We start from the raw sequence: 20675 nt of genomic DNA, 5'->3' as shown, positions 1-20675 counted from the left end.
CATTCAATATAACAAACGGAAAAAGAAAAAAACAGTCGATATTTCGTTTTTCCGTTTTTCTGTATGCACAAAAATAAAAAAAACGATGTTTTTCTTCTTATTTCAGCCTTAAAAGGGAAATCCAATAAATAAATAAACCAAAACGAAATAACGACCCTAATTATAGTTTTTTCATTTTGGGGTGATTTCCCAGGGTCTTCTAAGCGCACGCTTTGCGCATGCGCAATGTACAGCCGCTTACCGGGATCAAGTGCATGCGAACTTGCGAAGCTCGAAATGGAAATGAAGGCATTTGCATATGCTTTGTTTGTACTTTTCACTCCCACTAAAAGAGTCACACTGAGAGAGGAGGACATGACGATGAAAAATATTTTGAACAATGCCTAACGTTCACATACAATACTTTCCAGAGCTTACATGCGAAATTTGTTAGCATTATTGCTTTTAATATGTGACATTTAAGTAAACAATTAAGTAGCTGGCTTGCAGCAGCAAAGGTGTAAATCCATAAAGTACTTTTGTAATTTATAAGTTATGTGATGCGAACACGTAGTAATCATGATAACTGATCGATCGCGAGATTGGTGAAGAGCTCTAGGCGCGCTGCCGCGCTCGCAGAAATCCGTGCAACATCACCAAAAAATGAGAAAAACAGTAATTAAGTTCGTTATTTCGTTTTGGTTTATTTATTTATTGGATTTCCCGTTTCAAGATGAAATAAGAAGAAAAACATCGTTTTTTAATTTTTGTGCATACAGAAAAACGGAAAAACGAAATATCGACTGTTTTTTTCTTTTTCCGTTTGTTATATTGAATGGAATAATCAAATGATCAGATGATACACGGACCCCCCAGGCTGCCGTTTATCCGCGGAACAAGAGCTCGTTCTTTTGACAGCAGCAAGTGTTTAACACAAGGAAGGTTTGACAGAAATTTGGTTTTCCTTGATCGCTGTTTAGGTACGTTAAGCGTTTTAGAATGTCCCAGGGTTACATGCGTTTTCCATGGAGCGGCTGGAGTGTGAGCTCGATTATCACATTAATGAATCCACAAACCCAATATTGATCAACAATACTCACCAGTTCATAACAGCGAAATTGGGTAAAATCTGTAAAAGCTTTATAAACACAAAACAAACTCAACCATCCGACAAACGAGCAAGCGTCACCGAGGTTTCTGATTGGCTGTTAGAGGAGTACTGCGAGTGACGTCATCAAAGTGTCAACTAGAAATGTACTGTATGCAGGTATGCATTTTTAATTAATTAATTTGAAAAAACAAAGTAAAGTAATTGAAATGATTAAAACATTTTTATTACGCAGATTGATTACGTAAATAAACAATATACCATTTATATAAAAAGCTTAAAAGATGTCTTCGAATGTTTATACGCTTTCGTACAAATCAATTCAAATCTACGTAAATTAATGGATTTTTACTTCCGGAACCCAAAAGTTCACCTTTTTTGTAACAAAATATAGCACGTTTGCATGAACGTTATTGGTCCAATAGATGTCAGTCTGCACCAACAAACAATGAACGGCCATTAACAACAGGTGTGCAAGTGAAGCAGGTGCGTCAGGTGAAGCACGCACGCGCACGCGCACTGTAGTAGATGAGATCAGACGGCGAGACAACACAGAACATACAGCGCTCGTGTTCACTTCTGAGGATTATTTGACGTGAAAATCAGTAGACAAGTGCGTTCAGATCTATTCAGACAGAAAGAAGAGCATCACGTGCACATTATTTCTTTGAGAAGTTGTGCATTGCGTTTGTCTCGAGCTCATGTCATCTGTCAGACATCATGGACTGGGGTTTTGATTTGTGGGTAAGTCTCTTAATACACCCTTGAAATGAAAATGAGGCCATCATTATGAATCTTTGTGTACCTGCCTGGTTTTCTTTCATTTCTTTGCTAGTCTTCCAAACTGGTGTTCAGCTCAAAACCAGCAGACCAACACACTGGTCTTATGTATGTGTCCAGGAGTTCAGCTTTTATTATGAATATTTTACAGTAACATGAAACTTTATAGATTCTATGGAGCAGTTTTGCAAGTTTCAGCAGATATAAAAGTTAATATTATTTTATTAAAAAAACAATATATATATTTACATGCACATGCATGTACATGTCTATAAAACTGTAAATGTAGAATACACAATGTATCGCACACCAACATACTTAACCAGCAGCCTCATAATGAAGTCATATTCTCAACAGATTTCTATGAATATTCATGTTGATTTTATTGATGTATTTTAGCACATTTTGTGAGCGATAGATTTCCTAGTAGTGTTTGAGTTGTTGTGTTTGGTTCAGGTTAAACTGGTTTAAGTGGAGTCGATCATCTGATGTAAATCCGATCCTCTCAGAACACAAGTGGACGTCTGATCTTTATTTCTCTTAAGCGTGTAGCCTGTATTGTCTCTAGTGTGAAGTGGATTGACCCGTCGAGCTTGTTTGCTTGGGAAACACAAGAAAACGTACCGCACCTATAATCCTGACGCACACGCACACACACACACACGCACGCACGCACGCACGCACGCACACACACACACACACACACGCACACACACACCCCGGCTACAGCTGGATTTTATATGACCTTCTGAAAGTGAAACTGACTTCCCTGATAGCACACATACATCTGGTTTACGTCTATTTGACGTCTGCATTTACATCTGCAGGACATCTACAATACATCGTTTGCTCATCTGCAATACGTCTCGGAGATGTCTGCTGTCAGACGTCATATAGACATCTAGAAGATGTCTGTAAGATGTTTATGATTTAGAATGGATGTACAACAGCTCTTTCTAAGATGTTTAGCAGATGCTTTTAAGCAGCAGATCTCCAGATCTTTAGCAGACGTATTACAGACGTTCAGACGTCTCCGAGACGTATTGCAGATGAGCAAACTATGTATTTAAGATGTCTTGCAGATGTAAATGCAGACGTCAAATAGACATAAACCAGATGGATTGTGCTATCTGGGTTCAGTCAGTGATTAAAGAGCGGGATTATACGAGACATCAGGAAATAAAAGAGTTTCTTTAGCTGTGCAGCAGTGAAGTCAGACGAGTCTGATGAAGGATTATAAAGACAGACATGTCGGTGTTGATCTGGTGTTGTGTGTGTGTGTGCGCGTGTGTGCGTGTGTGTGTTTAGGATCAGCAAGATGTGATTGAACGTCACACTCAGTGTGGACTGGAACAGCTGGAACGATATGTGAAGTTTGTCAAAGAGAGAGCCGAAATCGAACAGAATTATGCCAAACAGCTCAGGTATGATACCGTGTGTGTGTGTGTGTGTGTGTGTGTGTGTGTGTGTGTGTGTGTGTGTGTGTGTGTGTGTGTGTGCACATGTGTACATCATGTATGAAGAAAGCGTCTTTGAGTGTGAGTCTTTTCTGCAGGAATCTGTCTAAGAAATACTCCAGACGAGGCGTCAAGGAAGATCAGGAGATGAAGTAAGTCGACTGATCTGTGACTTTAAACATCACAGAACTATGTCAGGTGGATTTGTGCTCGGTGCTAACATTACCCACAATACATTGCAAAATTGAATCGTTGGAGTTTGTTACAGCTTTTCAGGTTTATAATAAAAGTGACGAATGCCGAAACTGCAATCAGAGTTTTTCAAAGACCCCACGAAAACTGAGCAAAAATAATGATGACTCATCATGCACCGTCCACCTTCATGTCCAATTAAATCTGCTCCACAGTGAGAATGCCCCGCCCCCAATTCTATCTTCAAGTGCCAGTAGTCGTCCTTTAGTTTTATTGTTATCCTCCAGCCGGCTAACTGTAGTTAAACTCAATAAAACTAGGACACAGTATGGTTTTTGTTCTGGAATGAACTGCATGTGCTTGACTGTGTCGGCAGATTGACCAATCAGCAGGCGTTTCAGGAGGTGCTGAATGAGCTGAACGAATATGCTGTCCAGAGAGAGCAGCTGTCCGAGAACATGACGGTGACCATCTGTGTCGACCTCACCAAAAACCTTCATGAGCTTCGGCAGGAACGCAAGAACGTGAGCCGCACCGCTGAATCTGTGTGTGTGTGTGTGTGCGTGTGTGTGTGTGTGTGTGTGTGTGTGTGCGTGTGTGTGTTTGTGTTGTGATGCTGTGGTTTTCATCACTGAATCTCAGAGGCTCTCTAAACTGATGTTTCTCTGAATCATGTTCAGTTTTCTTGAGTTTGTGCTTGTATTTAACTCCTAAATTATATTTCTGTGATATCTTGACTGTAAAACTTTCTTTGTCTTTTTTAGTATTTCTTGGAAATAAAGAAGTGTCAGCAGAACCTCGAAAGCACGATCAAACAGCTTGACCTTGTAAGTATTTATAAATATATATGTGTGTGTTTGTGAAATACTGTATATAGCATGAATGAATGTCCGTTTGGATAAAAAGGGGAAATGCATCAATGTTAGAAGCATTCTTAAAAGATAGTCAAGAAAATCAGCAGAACTCCACTCACTTTTATTGTCACATCACCACGTGTGGCGTCTTGGGTGCGTACTCCACACAAAGTAGAGTGCAGTTGGACAGACAACTGTGACAAACAACTGTAGGACTTTACAGACTTAAGAGACAGTATGTAGTGCAGACGAACAGTGCAAAGTATAAACAGACAGACTGTACAAAAAAGACAATGTACATCATACACATATGGACAATATATACACAAGATATACACATTAGACGTTGAACATACACATTAAATATGCAGGTGTACACCTGAAGGTGTATGTATAACGGATCAACCACACAGTGCACACAGTACAGATATGGGTATGTAAGTTTGGTAATGGATGGTTATTGCATGAGGTGCAACGCATGACGCATTATAGTCCATGAAACTGTAGTGCATGCATGGTAAAAAGAAGTGTGAGCGTGTGGAGTGGAGGAGTGTCTGATGTTGAGAGGTCTGATAGCCTGAGGGGAAGAGCTGTCCTTCAGCCGGTTTGTGCGGGACCGGATGCTCCGGTATCACTGATGATCCTCCTGGCTTCCTGCTGTAGATGTCCTGGAGAGAGGGAAGCTCATGTCCCACAACACCACGGGCAGTTGGCACAACTCTCTGCAGTGCTTTGGGTTGCCGGCGGTGCTGTTTCCATAGCAGGCGGTAATGCAGCCAGTTAGACCGCTCTCAACTGTGCAGGTGTAAAAGGTTCTGGGGATTTTTTGGCTCATCCCAAACTTCCTCAGGCGCCTGAGAAAAGAGAGGCGCTGGTGTGCCGCCTTTAGCACAGCATCAGTGTGTACAGTCCATGTGAGATGGTCGGTGATGTTCACCCCAAGGAACTTGAAGCTGTTTACCCGCTCCACAAGTGTCCCGTCCATGGCGATGGGGCTGTGTTCCTTGTCCTGCCTCCTGAAATCCACCACCAGTCCTTGGTTTTGTTGGTGTGGAGCAAGAGATGGTCTCCTTACACCAGTGTGTCAGACCTCCTCTCTGTAGGCCGACTCGTCGTTGTTCGCGATCAGGCCAATCACTGTCGTGTCATCGGCGGATTTCACAATGCCGTTAGAGCTGTGTGTGGCGATGCAGTCGCGTGGGCTTAGGACGCATCCCTGTGGAGCACCGGTGTTGAGAGTCAGCGAGGAGGAAGTATTGTTTCCTATTCTGACAACTTGATGTCTGCCTGACAGGAAGCCCAGAATCCTGTCACACAGGGATCCGTTTAAACCCAGAGCCTGGAGCTTCAAACCAAGTTGCTCGGCACTATGGTGTTGAATGCTGAGCTGTAGTCTAGAAACAGCACTCTCACATATGCCTTGTTGTTGTCGAGGTGGGAGAGAGCAGTGTGTAGGGTGAATGCGATGGCATCATGGTCGAGCGGTTGCTGCGATGTGCAAACTGTAGAGGGTCTAATGAGGCAGGCAGCACAGAGCAGATGTAGTCTGTGGTCAGCTTCTCCAAACACTTGCTGAAGATGGGTGTCAGAGCTACAGGGTGTTGAATGTTCTTCATGTTGACGTTATACCACCACATCAACAGTGAAGTGATGTTAAGGAAATAATTAGAATGTATAAACACAGTACACAACAGTGTGTTGATGAGTGTGTGTTTGATCTCTGCTCAGAGTAAGAAACGATTTGAGAAGGAATGGAAAGAAGCAGAGAAAGCCATTCAACAGACCGAGAGAATCCAACAAGACCCAAACACAACTAAAGCTGATGTAGACAAGGTACACAACACACACACTCGCTGCACAATACAAACAACTACACCACGCACACTTACACTACACACACTAAACAACACACACACACACACACACACACACACACACACACACACACACACACACACACACAAGCTTGAAGTCCGCACAGTCTGTCACTCATAAACCCTGTACTTAATGCATCAATGTGTGTGTATTTGTTGTGTTTGTGTTCAGGCCAAACAGCAGGAAAACAGTCGCACACACGTGGCAGATGCTTCTAAGAAGGACTACGCCCTACAGCTTCAAAAATACAACAATGAGCAAAACAACTTCTATCACTCCGAGATTCCCTCCGCGTTAAAAGTGAGTCTACATCTACATGTCACATGTGTACAGCCATCAGTCTGCTGACTCCGCCCACTGCCTGTCAATCACAGAAGCTGCAGAACATGGAGGAGAGACGGATCAGGATGCTGGCGGACGGTTACGTGCAGTTCTCTGAGACCGAGAAGACACTCCTGCCCAACATCAACAAGTGTTTAGATGCCATCAGCACGGCGGGGAGGAACATCAATGAGAAACAGGTGTGTGTGTGTGTGTGTGTGTGTGTGTGTACACGCTTATTCACTAACATACACACTGATGCATCATTACTGTATGTATGAGAATGAGTGTCATGACAGTTTGTGTGCGTGTGTGTGTGTGTTTGTTTAGGACACGGCAGCGCTCATAGAGCAGTATAAAAGCGGCGCAGCGCCCCCTGCTGACGTGGAGTTTGAAGATTACAGTCAGAGTGTGAAAACCACAATGAACAATGAGAACACAGCGCAGCTGCACAAAGCTCGTATCAAACTGTTATTCCACAAGAAAAACAAGGTACACACACATTCTGACATCATCAAGTTTTCCTCTTCATCCGTCTGTGTTGGAGAGATTTACAGTCGTGATCTGAAAGATATTTCACAGAGATGAAGCGTCATTTCACATGAGTTCAGTAAAGGACTATGCACACACGTTATGTCTGGTCAACACCACATCTTTCTTTTCAGTATCACACCTTCTGCATTTGAATCAGAACACGCATTGTTTTTAAGGTTTTATAGACTGTAATCAAACATTGCCATGCCCATAATTCTTTACTATCCTGGTCGGCCATAATAAACACAAAGTCCACGTTTGTTAATAATTATTCACTAGACTCCTGAACTGATTCTGTCACAAATAATCCAGTAACATGCTGACAGAAGGATCTGATTGACGTTATGAAGAACATGTTTTAACGGTTTGACTTGTGCTTGTTTTTCAGATAACATCTCCTGATAAAAACACGGTACAGTCAGCAGCTTCATTCACTGTTTAAAACTAAAGTGATCATTATGTTTTGTGCTCGTTTTATTATCATATTATATATATGTGTGAGTTTGTAGCCCCCGTCAGTGGAGGACTTCACTGGTCTTCCTCCTGATCAGAGAAAGAAACGTCTGCAGGACAAGATTGATAATATCAACAGAGAGCTGCAGAAAGAGATGGAGCAGAGGTACGTTACCATGACTACACCTGACTCTGTCTCCGTGACCACACCTGACTGTACTGATATTAAACACATTCAAGTTTTGTTTCTCTCAGTCTTTTTCTGTCTGTCTCTCTATCTGTGTAGTTATTTTACAGTCTTTAACATCTCCATTCATAACTTTCTTTTCTTTCTTTAATATTTAATGAATTTTAATCTAAATCTGTTTGTAATCTCTCTCTCTCTCTCTCTCTCTCTCTCTCTCTCTCTCTGTGGCAGTGAGGCTATGAATAAGATGAAGGGAGTGTATGAACAGAATTCTAAGCTTGGAGATCCGTCCAGTCTGGAGCCTCAGATCACAGAAACTGTTCAGAACATTGCCAGTCTGAAAGAAAAACTCAATAAATATCAGGTACACACTCACATTACACACACTCATGTGTTCATATAAATGTGTGTATTGTGTTATGAGGTGTGTGTGTGTGTGTTGTGTAGGCACAGTTGAGTGAAGCTGGCGGTGGATCAGGATCACACAATCTGAGCAGGTTTGTCTCTGACACATTACTGTGAGATTTGTCGGTGTTTGTGTGGAGGTTTAACACACTGTGTCATGTTTGTATATCCTGGTGGGGATAAATTGTACAGAACAATATTTTTAAAAATCTAAAAATGCAAAAAGTTTTCTATGATCTTTAGGTTTAGGGGATAAAATATACAGTTTGTACAGTATACAACTCATTACGCCTATGGACTGTCCCCACGGAGATAATAAACCAGACATGTGTGTGTGCGTGTGTGTGTGTCGAGCAGCTCCAGCGTGTCTCCATCCGATGAGAATATTTATGAGTTTGGTTTTGATGAGGACTTTGATGTCGACGTGCCCATCGGTCAGTGTAAAGCGCTCTATAACTATGACGGTGAGCTCACCACAACTTTCCTTCTGTCATTTCACTTTTGACGTTTTTAACTGGGGATCTCCTAAAAAAGTCAGTAAGAGCCACAAAGATGTTTGACGCATGCGTGTGTGTGTTTCAGGTGACAGTGAAGGTGCTGTGTGTATCCAGAAGGACGAGCAGCTGACGTTGATGGTGGAGGATCAGGGCGACGGCTGGGCCAGAGTTCAGAGGGCAAACGGAGACATGGGATATGTGCCTGCCTCCTACATCCAGATCATCTGATTCAACCTTCAACATCATCAGACTCTGGAACCAAACACAGACTGTAGAACCAAAAATCAGCCAATCACAGTCTAGAACTCTTCAGGAAGACGGATCAACAGCATGGGATTAAAAGGATAGTTCATCCTAAAATGAGAATTCTGTCATCATTTATTCACCCTCGTGTCATGTCAAACCTGAGTTTCTTCCTTCTTCAGAACACAACAGAAGATATTTTGAAGAATGTCGATCATTCAACAACACTGAACTCCATTGACTTCCATTATATGAACACAAAACCACTGAGACTTTTCTCAAAATATCTTCTTTTGTGTTCCACTGAAGGAAGACTCGCATACACACACGAGAGAGAATAAATGATGACAGAACTGTCACTTTAAATCATTCTGACGTGTCTCTCCACACTATCTAATGTGATGTTATATGGATTTTTCTTTAGTTTCTCATTTTCTGTCAGTTGACAGCAGGGTTTCACAGAACTCAAGTCTGATGTCATTATTCTGATGTGCTGTTGATGATCATTTTATGGTGTGTGTGTGTGTGTGTGTGGTGAAGATGAAACATCCATTCATTAAAAACACGGTTGTGAACGTTATATACTGTTGACTTTCACTTGATATTTCAGAACTGGAAACTGCATTAGCTGAGGACACAAATGTTCTTACACAAACACACTCTAGTTTCTGGATACTCCCACAGAAATATTTTCATACCATGGTATTACCGTGTTCACATTCGCCGGTGCAAAAGCACAAACTATAAAACCCTGGCATTTTGGTGTAATACATGTTTGTTAAAGTCCCAGTGAAATTAAAAATGACAATTCCTATTTTTTATGAAATATTGCAGCATTTATTGTAAATAGTTTGTCAATGAGGGTCATTCTCTTTGTAAAATAAATGTGTCCTCATAATCTTCAGTTAAAATTAAAATGCAAGTCATTCCTGTAGTGACTATCCAACTTAACTGATGTAGGTTAGACGGCTTGGGCGGAGCATCTGTTAACTCCTCCCCTTCAACTGTCAGTCTAAATGCAATGGCTGTTTTTATACATCCAATCAAATCGCAGAGAAAGACTAAAGCCATGCCCACTATTTTTTCTCATTCAAAATTCCATGTCTTCTCAGAAATGCATATGGAAGTAAAAACGATTGCACCTTCTGGTTCACGGGGACTTTAATATCTTTTCAAATTTTCTGTCATCATGATAACGTTCACATCTCTGTCTCCACCTGCTGGCTGTACGGAGTAGTGACAACCCACTTTCTTTCATGTTACTATCCCAAATATTTCATCTGTGCAAACACATTGATCAAAGTGTGATATATTAATTCTCATTTTAATAAAACTTGTAAAATATGAATTCAGAATATAAACAACCACACACAAACATGCACATAAAGGTGAAGAAAAGTGATGATGTATAAATTTGTGAGAAGAGTTTTCACACGCACACACACGGCTGAAGTGAGTCTCACTGAGTTCTGCAGGTTGTGATCAACATTAAAACTCAAATAATCGAGCATTGAATGCTTCAGTTCTGTTTCTGTCAGCACAGCAGACATGAAGTCAAACTTTAGATGTTTCATCCGGTTCCAGTTTGTTGGAGAGGACGGTGAGGATCATGTCGAATTTGGCGTAGCGCTCCTTGAGTTCAGTCTTGGCGCCGGTATGACCCCAGAAGAGGCGCAGAGCGAACTCCGTCTGAAACACCTCCAGCAGCTCGGGGGTTGGCTCCCAGCCACCTGCTGGCAGACAGTGACAGGTCAGTCATCCAATCAGATCGCTAGCTGTATGAATGTTGCGTGTGGATGTGTGTACCTGATAGGAGGCTGTTAGCGTGTTGCGTGTAGTCGCTGGCGTGTAGAGCGGCGTTGCGTGCTGACTGCAGCAGATTAAAGAGAAGCTGACAACCTTTGTCTGTAGATTCAACACAATCCTCACCCTCCATCAACCTCAACAGAGGAACCATGTGAGGAAGAGACAACGGCCCCGACAACACAGAGTCTACAACAAACACACACACAACTGTCAACTACTCACTGTAAACTACACACAACACTCAAACTCAACAGAGGAAGCATGTGGGGAAATCAGATGGCACAGGTACGTCTGTTAGATGTCTGCTAAAGATCTGGAAAACATCTGCTAAACATCTTAAGAGTAAAATACAGATTTACATCCACTCTAAGTCATAAACATCCCACAGATGTCTTCTAGACGTCTATATGACATCTGACAGCAGACGTATCAGAGACGTATTGCAGATGAGCAATTAGCAAACAATCAAAAAAATACGTCTGGCAGATGTAATTGCAGATATCAGATAGATGTCTCCCAGATGTATGTGTGCTATCAGAGAAGAGACAAGATAAGAGTTTACAACACAAACACACAACTGTCCACTACACATACTGTGACTCTTCTTGTTAATACCACATACAACAAAAACACTGTAAACTTGACACTCAACAGCAACACTCTACAGAAACCAAACACTGTAAAGTAAACAAACAAAACACTGTAAGCTACATGTAAACACACAGCACTCGCTGTAAACTACACAGACATAACGCACTGTTATCTCCACACGCTCACCGTCTCCCTCCTGAAGTGATTTCATGAAGGGTTTGAGACTCTTTTCAAACTGCACGGCGCTGTCAGTGTGATTCCTCCTCAACGCTCTCCACGTCATCTCCAACCTCACCACCTCCACACACACACACACACACACACACGTGTTTGTCTGATCTTCTACACACGTCTAAGCACATTTGTCTAAAGAGAAGATACCATCGAGCAGTGTTTCCCAACCCTGTTCCTAGAGACACGTCACGTTTCAGATGTCTCTCTTTAATTAAACACGTGATTCAACACATCAGCCTGTTCATGCAGGCATCAAGAGATGAAACGGGTGTGTCAGATGTGTGCCGGTGTGTGTCTCCAGGAACAGGGTTGGGAAATGACATCTTCATCTCATTTGAGAGGTTATGTGTGATTTCGAAATCTTTTTTATTCAGATGAGATGGTGTACCTGCGGCAGCTCCAGGGCCTTCATGACAGCAGAGAACGCGTACAGGTCGTGCGTTGTGTCGCGCAGCTCCTGCGCCAGCTGGATGACCTTGTGCAGCACAGTCGCCCTCTGACCCACCGATCCCGTACAGCCCAGAAGATCCACCGCCATGCCCAGAGCCAACACGTGGTGCCTGACGGGAACGTCATGTGACATCATCACCGTATCAATGACATCGCATCATGACATCACTATGACACGCACCTCTCCAGCAGGTCTTGTCTCAGCTGACCTCCATGCGGTAGAGTTATGAGCTCCAGACCCGTTTCGACTCCCATCATCCTCTTCTGTTCGGCCGTCACGCCCGTGATGCGAGCCACCTGAGAGAGAGAGAGAGAGCGTGGGGCGGGTTTGTCATCTCGACCGTGTTGTTGTTGAAACGTCGCGTGTTGTACCTGACAGTTGACACTGAGCATGTGCAGGGCAGTGGTGCGGGCGTCAGTGCGCGTCAGCAGCTCTTTAACTCGCGCCAGCGTGCTATGATCCAGCGGACGGTTGTTCTCCGGCAGCAGCAGCGAGCGAAACTCGTCCAAACGGAAGCAGGAGGCGGTCTCCGTCTGCGGCCGCTCAAACTGCCAGTCTCTCTCGCCCGCTGCGCTCTCGCTCTCGCTCTGCTCCTCCTCCAGTTTCTGCGCCTCCAGGAAGCCGAAGCTGGTTTCCGTGATACGAGCGCGGCTGGTCCATTTCTCCTGAGCGCGGAGACGAGCCGCATGACCTTTGGGCAGCATGGTGACGGGGACCTGCGTGACGTCAGTACTGCGTTTAACATCATCTGTTTCTCTTTTTTGATTAAGACGTAGAGTCGTGAAGTCTCACCTGAGGCACCAGCTCACCGTACAGACCGACGGGGTCCGGCTCCGGTTCGCCTGATGATGCCGGAGACACCAGGATGGAGATTCTCAGCGGTTTGGGCGGAGCTCGGGAGTGCAGCTGTCCGTCAGAGCCGCGGAGAGGGGAGCCGCCGAGACACGATTGGCTGGGTGCAGATGCTCTACAGGAAGTGGCCGGGCTGAGCAGAGGTTCACTTCCTGTGCGGAACACAGGCGAGATGGGGGCGGGGCTGGACTCCTGTGACAGACACGTCTGAGGTACACCTGCAACACAAGATGTGTGTGTGTGTGTGTTTGTAGGAGTGTGTGAGTGTATGTTTCCGTGTGTGTGTGCGCACCTATGCGGAGGTTGCTGTCAGATTGTGCCGATTGCAGTGATGGTCTACCCACCATCTCCATGTTAGCCGGCTGACTGCCACTCCTATCACACACAACACGTTACTATGACAACGGTACACACATTCATGTTCATTATACAGTCTTTGTGTGTGTTTGTGTTTACCTGAGCAGGTTGTTGACCAGTAGCGTGTCTTTCTGAGACGAGCTCAGGCTCCGCCTCTTGCTCTGACCTCTCGACACATCAGATGTGCTGACCGATCTAGCGGCCTGGCGCTCACTGATGATGCGTAGCGGCAGGGTGCGTGTGATTGGATGAAAAATAATGGCCCCTATAGAGTTTGAGACCGGCCGCCGTCCACCAACGTGAAACCGGATTAAGGCAGGTATGTTGTCGAACTGATCGTTTTCGAACTGAAACAGCTCTCGAGTGTAACCCTACACACACACACACACACACTCTCAACACAACTCTGAGTGTTTAATCCACCGATGAACACAACAGCGGACGCTCACCTGTTTGGGTCTCAACACAACTCGTATGACTTTAAAGTGCATGTGTTGATCCTTCCACATGCAGCTGAGGACGCTATCGCCCGCACACGAGCTGGAGTCACGCACCAGAAAATCACCATCTCTACACAACAGCAGCTCCGCACCCTACACACACACACACACACACACACAATGTCAATACAGCTTCATTATTTCAGCAACTAGGTCTGTTGATCTGCATGAAGATGCTTAACAAAGTTTTTGTGTGTGTTCAGCATGTGTGATGAGATTCAGACCTCACGCGGCAGCTGTCCGTGATACCAGGCGTGACTCCTGAGATCTTCAGAGCTCAGCTTCAGTTCCTCCTCCAGCTCTTTCTTCAGAGAGTCCATGTCCTTCAGACCAGAGAACACCTTCACAAACATTCAACAACACAGAAGACAGGATGAAATCCTCCTGAGGTACAAACATCTCAACGCACGTCATCATTAGACCAACGCGCTCAAAAACAGCAGAAGAAAAGTCTCAATTAGATGAAAGCAGCTCTCAGACATTCTCTCAAACTCATCACAAACATTCTTGCAGATACGTTAGAAGAGCGTTTTCTCAACGTTACTGTATATGTCATTTATAACATTGATAAAACGAAAAATTAATGTTGGCAAAACGTTTATACATATTCTCATTAGCAGCTGAATATCGTGTTTTGTGTAGAGATCAACACACTCACCTGACTGATGAAGGCCGACACGCTCTTCCTCCGGCTGAAACACAACACACATCATTTCAACACTCTCTCAGGACGTATTTATCACCAATACGGCACAAAAGGTTCATGATTTATTTTCAATATATGTGTGCTTTTTTCCACTAAATGTCTATCTGATCTAAGCTGAGCTGACTTCTGGTTTCATGCAGTCAACACATAACACTTTTCATTTGACTTTTTATTTTATTTTCAGATCCCCTGACCAAACATGTTTTCACAGTGCGGTCATTCACACAAGTGTCACATTTATAAGTGATGCTCAGAGTGATGTCTAGAGGTTCAGAACAGTAACACAAGTACATGATGAACAAATGTAAGTGATGTTGATTCTGTGAGAGACTCGCGTAAGCAGCATGTGTGTTAAAATCATTTCATACGTGATCTGTTCGAGCGAGTTTTAATAGCGTTTCCTTCCCGCTCATTGTGTCCGGTGGACATCAGGGAATGTCCTGAGATGGGTTGTCATGGAAACGGATATGATGGGCTCTTCCTGACCTGCTGGACACAAGGCCAGTTCTGCCTCTCTAAAACTCACATTTAGCTCAATTTACCATGATTTTACTATAGTAAAAGTGCAGTAACCATGCTTTTAGTGTATCAATACATTTTACTACAAATATGAATGTATGGTTTAACTATGGGTAGTGTTTCCAGAAAATAGTACATTTGTGGTTATCATGGTTTTACTAAGGTTACTTTAGTAAAACCATGGCTAATTTGTATCGTTTTATTTATTAATTTATTAAAGTTTTAATTGATAACCAAAGTAATATTATGTCTTTTGAACAATTACTTTGACAGACAGTTTTTTACATTTACCATAGTAATACCATGCTTTGGTGCATTCACTTCCATTCTTTCTCCAAATATCATGTAAATATTAAGGCATGTAAATATGACTTTTATTTAACCCCACGGTATAAGTAAACCCACATGAAAATTACCGTACACTATCCCTGATAGCACAAATACATCTGGCAGACGTCTATTTGATTTGTGCATTTACATCTGCAAGACATGGTTTGCTCATCTGCAATACGTCTCGGCGACGTCAGCTGTCAGATGTCATATAGACCTCTAGAAGACGTCTGTAAGATGTCTCTGGTTTAGACTGGATGAACAACTGCTCTCTCTATGATGTTTAGCGGATGTTTATACACAGCAGATGTTTTCCACACGTACCTGTGCTAGCTGGGATGTATTTACTGAAGTGAACTGCACTAATATTATACTAGCCTGTAGTATTTTTGAAAGTATATTCACTACAATTATTTTACTGCAGAATAGTGTAATATACATTAACAAAGTATAGTAAGTACTATAATATACTACCGCAGACTATACTAGAGGAATTTTTCAACTAAAACTAAACTGATTTCAGAGTTGATCGAGTGTGTCCGATCAGAAACGGTATAACGTCAGCTTACAGTAGCACACAACTGTTCAAACAACACCTCAGTATGAGCTCTCAGTACAGACCAAAGGTCTGACATCCCATTATAAACAGCGGGAGAATTATTAACAGCAGGAATATGAGCAGCCAGGATCTTACCTGTAAAAGCACAAACTAAACGTGTGGAGATGTTCCTCAGCGCGAGATCATGGTGAAGATCTTCCGCTCGAGACGAAACTTCACAATCTCTCTCAACTCAAGACAGAACACAGCTCACAGCTGACGAGTTCGCGCACGTCCTCCTGCGCACGGCGCCGCGCCGCTCGAGCGCATTCCCCACATACCGCGCTCGCTCACCTTTCTGTCGCTCACGGGCCCTGAAACACGCGCGGCTGCTCGAGACCTGTGGCGGCTTGATCGCGCCGACGCCCCTTTCACCAAGAGTTGCGCAAGACGCTCTTTATCAGACGCGTTCACTCCGCATGCGCGTTCACGTGAAGTTTAAATCAGAAAGTAAGTGCGAGTTACAACTTTACTTTCACTACAGTTGAAGTTTACCTCAGAAGAACAGTGAAGTCTTCAAGGCATGAAGTAAGATTTTGGCCTACTAGTAAACTGTGGCAACATTCCTAAACCTTACTGATGTAAATATTCCAGGAATTCGGGTAAATGAGAACACATTTTGACTGTCAGAAAGTGTCCCAAATTTACCTGAATTCACCATATTAAAGTACAGTACACTACAGTATTTCATGTGGGACTAGAATGAAGTATAATAAAGCAATAAGCCCCAAGAAGCAGTGGGTTACTGGGGTATTTTACAACGGCTTAGAACTCCGCTCAGCCAATCAGAATCAAGGACCAGAACTGACCGTTTTATAAAAGTATGTAGTGACCAAAATACAACACAAATCAAAACGCATTTCACTTGATGTAGTTCTTGTGCTGGATGCTGGTTGACTGCTATGTGCACACCCCTCAAACTCACCCAACATAAAGATATGTTTGTTTTCTATTAATCTACAAAAAACCCTTAAACACATCTGCGTAGGCTATTCTGATTTTCCTGAAGGTATCCAGTAAAATTCTTCAAATCTTTTAAAGCCCCTAACCCGTCTGCGGATTTGTCAAATCCAGGGATTTAGTTCTCTGTCATTACAAGGCTCATTGTTTACTCTGTAAGCTTGACTTCATTTCCCGTCAGATTCATAATAAACCGACATGCTGCATTTTTTGCTTCACCTACCTGAGCACATTTACAGGTGATCAAATATTTCTTGGTGGCCATAAAGCTGCATTTGTTTATTTATATCAATATTTATGTCGGTTAAGGATCTTATATTGGGCTGTTTTCTCTCGGCACAGGTCATTGTGTCACATGCCGTTCACGTCAATCTCATCTCATGAGTGAAAATCTGTTGCGGTGTAATTTAATCATGTAAAAATGTATCTTTTTTTTGTCAAATTAGACAAAAGCAATATTTTAAGAGAATACCTCTGTGCATTTTTTTTTACATGAATATGCAAATCCTCTCGTGAATAATGTTGAAAATCACATTATCCCTCAGCAGACTGTGGAAGCATGCGTTTGTGTCTTTAGATCATGACCGGCAGTGTTGGGTGTAACTAGTTACTAAGTAATTAGTTACTGTAATTTAATTACTTTCCCCTTGAAAAAGTTAAGTAAGGGATTACTCTTATTTTTTCTGTAATTTAATTACAGTTACTTCTGATGTAATTAAACTAAATACTGTGTAATATATTCAATAGTGGAAATGACATCAAAATTATACGTCTAACTTTAAAACGTATGCTCTAATGTATCCGTCTCATATTTGTATACTTTGGTCAGTTAATGAGAATAATTAATTTAATTATTTATTATTTATTTGAACGAATTAAAAGAGGCGTTTCATGTCTATCCCTGAATCACTTAACTCATCAAGGTTGATGTAGGATATAGAAAGTAATTAGTATTCAGTAATTAAACACTTTTTGGAGAGAGTCATTTGTACAGTAATCTAGTTACACTGTTGAATATGTAATTAGTAACTAGTAATTCATTACTTTTTCAGAGTAACTTACCCAACACTGATGACCGGCGAGAGTTGACTTTGGATTCTGTTCAAATGAAAGATTACAACCTGAGTTTGTGTTTGCTGGAGGGGGCGTGGTCTTCCTCGTGGATTTCAGGTGGGAGCTGGAGACAGGGGGTGGAGCCTTTGTAGTCTCGACGACGCAGTCGCGGCACGATGCTTTGACGGAAAAGGGTGGCTGTGGGCTTGACCAGGTCGAGTGATGATGTCAGAGAGAACTTCCGGCTTATTCTGCGTGTGCTGTTACTATCTGACGACGAAACACACACTACACTTTAACTGTCTTGTGTGTGTGTGTGTGTGCGCGCGCGCGCGCGTGTGTGTGTGTTTACCTGTGTCTGGTTGTGTTTTCGGTTGTTGTTTCTTCAAATAGGTTATAATGGTTGTTATGTGATCTGGATCCTCTACCCCCATCAGTCTTAGATCATCTTCAGTTATGTACAGGAGACCCTTTAAACACACACACACAGAAAAATGCACAAATCTTTCCAGATTATCAAGTCTTTCATTTCATTGTAAAGCACATAAAATAACACAATTCCACAAAAATGACTCTCCTAATGCTGTCGCATGCAAAGCATGCTGGGAACTCTAAATCCACTGCTCGGTTAGTGACATTAACTTAAAGAATTCATGTAGTCCCACCTCAAAATAATGAAGTAAAGATTCTTTAAACAAGTTTAAGTGGATTGAACATGATCAAATTAAGTTGAATTCACTCAATTATTCGTGCGTTTAGAATTCCGAGATTACTCAGTTCATTTTATGAAATCTACTACGACACAGAATCATTTTTTACAGTGTGGTAAGGCATGGAGAGTTTTCAGCACTGCTTGTTTATGTACTTATGCTCCATAACAGGTTTCTTTTGAAGGAAAAACCCGTGAGGGTGGTGTGTTACCTCCAGACCGTAACAGTGTCTCTCCAGTAAACTGATGTACTGAGGCAGTCCGATCAATCTCAACCACTGAGCAATAGAATGATTACTCATGATCTCACATCTGCAGCTCACACACCAGAGAGAGATTTGCATATATGTCAGCTTTCAATGTACATTGTTTTGCATTTTACACTTTATAGATGTTTATAGATCAAGTTTTTGATGATGCATTTCTGTAATAAAAACGTACTGTAATACATTTAATTAGTTTCACACGCGCGCGCGCACGCACACACACACACACACACACACGCACGCACACACACACACAAGATGTTAGTCATACCTGTCAAACACTTCAAATCTTCTGTTCTGTTCTCCGCTCATGTCTTCATTAAAGCTTATTTTTACATACTGTGTGATCTCATGTCATCTCTCTCTCTCTCTCTCTCTCTCTCTCTCTCTCTCTCTCTCTCTCTATCTTAACTTGCGTTTCATTCTTAGCGGCTGTCGCTGTTGGAACCTGGGGCGCTGTTTTCTGATTGGCTGCTTCACCAGCCGTCATATCTCAGCCAATCACAGCGCAGGAAGCATTAGTTATTGCTACAGTTTGCAAGTCGAGACACATTCAGTCATTCTGAGGAAAACAGACAGTTTTAGATGAGTGAACACAAACAGCAGATAAAAGGGCTGTCATAGGTTTAATTCCACAGACGGATGAATCATATATATATATATATACTGTATATGTCACATTTGTCTAAAGCATATATCAGATGGACACGAGTGGTTATTGTTGATGCGTTGCAGAGTTGTCATTTAATGAGTCTTGTTTTATTTTCAGTTGTACTTCCTCAAAAAACATTTAGCACGTTGAAATTATTTGCTTTGACTTGCTAAATAAAGATCAGGTCAAACTAGCCTTACAGAGCTTTGAGTGACCCAGAAACCAGTTCTAAACCAGTTTTAAACAATTGGTCTTAAAGGGGTTTTAAACCCGTGTTAAATCAGTAGACCAGTTTACACATGGTTTACACATTCAGCAGATGTCTCAATGAAGTGTTTAATGTGATTTCATCATTACAGCAGCAGGTGGCGTACTCATCATGTGCTTTATACCACCCGACATTCACCCCCCTCCTCCCCCCACCACCAGGTCAGTCCCTGTCCATACATACGGGTTCTGATTTTTCTGATCTTTCTCAAGGTGTAAAGAGACAGTGAACCGTAAATTGAAATCACCATTAAAATAGCTGTATGTTATATAACATTTGTCAATGCATTAATTGTGTTTGTAATGGACTAAACAACATGTTTTCATTGCTCACAGTTTTGCGCTACCTCTCAACGGTGTCCCACACAAAAGGGATTACCTGTCCCACATTTGGTTTGTTGGGTGGTGGTCACCCTACTTAGAACTAAGGTGGATCATCAGGTGTAAGGTTGTTCAATGTGAACCGTACAGACAAAGTGTGATTATCAGAAAGAGCCACCATGAACGTCCGCCCCTAAACCAACCTCGAACACACAAATGGGGTCGTGTGAATTCTTAAAAGAGTTTCTGTGAAATTGTGTTAACACTTCATCAACATTGTGACATTTTGTAGCTGACCAGAAATGAGTGTGCTGAAAGTATGAACACTGACTGTGTTGTTTTCGAAAATATTCTTGAAAATAATCAAATAACCTTGAAAATGTTTTCAGTTTGACAGTCAGTGTGTGTGTGTGTGTGTGTGCGTGCGTGTGTATTTTCATGCAACAGTGCATCTGCACATGCTGTGGTTAGTAGCACATTTTCTCTCTCTCTCTCTCACACACACACACACACACACACACACACACACACACACACACACACACACACACACACACACACACACACACACACACACACACACACATTCACACTCATATAGAAAACCGACACACACAT

General features: G+C 42.4%; 2 protein-coding genes across 4 annotated transcripts; one reads left to right on the top strand and one right to left on the bottom strand.

Moving 5' to 3' along the window:
• The first annotated feature begins 1614 nt into the window (after positions 1-1614).
• trip10b (thyroid hormone receptor interactor 10b) lies at positions 1615-9587 on the top strand. Its single transcript, XM_057331418.1, has 15 exons — positions 1615-1831; positions 3176-3291; positions 3423-3476; positions 3893-4040; positions 4281-4343; positions 6099-6203; positions 6417-6545; positions 6620-6766; positions 6897-7058; positions 7489-7512; positions 7610-7719; positions 7972-8104; positions 8188-8237; positions 8503-8609; positions 8728-9587. The coding sequence occupies exons 1-15, from the start codon at positions 1808-1810 to the stop codon at positions 8868-8870; spliced, it is 1515 nt and encodes a 504-aa protein (XP_057187401.1). The 5' UTR covers positions 1615-1807; the 3' UTR covers positions 8871-9587.
• Positions 9588-10017: 430 nt separating this feature from the next.
• sh2d3a (SH2 domain containing 3A) lies at positions 10018-19221 on the bottom strand. 3 transcript variants are annotated; one of them, XM_057331414.1, is made up of 16 exons: positions 19089-19221; positions 18764-18863; positions 18195-18312; positions 17911-18112; positions 14335-14368; positions 13901-14017; positions 13626-13769; positions 13276-13547; positions 13112-13194; positions 12760-13037; positions 12339-12683; positions 12148-12263; positions 11905-12076; positions 11469-11580; positions 10692-10877; positions 10018-10618 (listed from the first exon to the last, which is right to left on the bottom strand). In XM_057331414.1, exons 1-16 carry the CDS (start codon positions 19127-19129, stop codon positions 10440-10442), a joined length of 2499 nt encoding a protein of 832 aa, XP_057187397.1. In that variant the 5' UTR covers positions 19130-19221; the 3' UTR covers positions 10018-10439. The 3 variants fall into 3 exon arrangements, with proteins under 3 accessions (XP_057187397.1, XP_057187398.1, XP_057187399.1); XM_057331415.1 differs by having other exon boundaries at positions 10021-10615; XM_057331416.1 differs by lacking the exons at positions 18195-18312; positions 18764-18863; positions 19089-19221 and having other exon boundaries at positions 10029-10618; positions 17852-17920.
• Between the last annotated feature and the right edge of the window lie 1454 nt (positions 19222-20675).

The sequence above is a fragment of the Triplophysa rosa genome, linkage group LG4, assembly GCF_024868665.1.
Source record: "Triplophysa rosa linkage group LG4, Trosa_1v2, whole genome shotgun sequence".
NCBI lineage: Eukaryota > Metazoa > Chordata > Actinopteri > Cypriniformes > Nemacheilidae > Triplophysa > Triplophysa rosa.
Note: the sequence above shows the minus strand (reverse complement) of the source record. Positions and strands in the feature narration are given on the sequence as shown.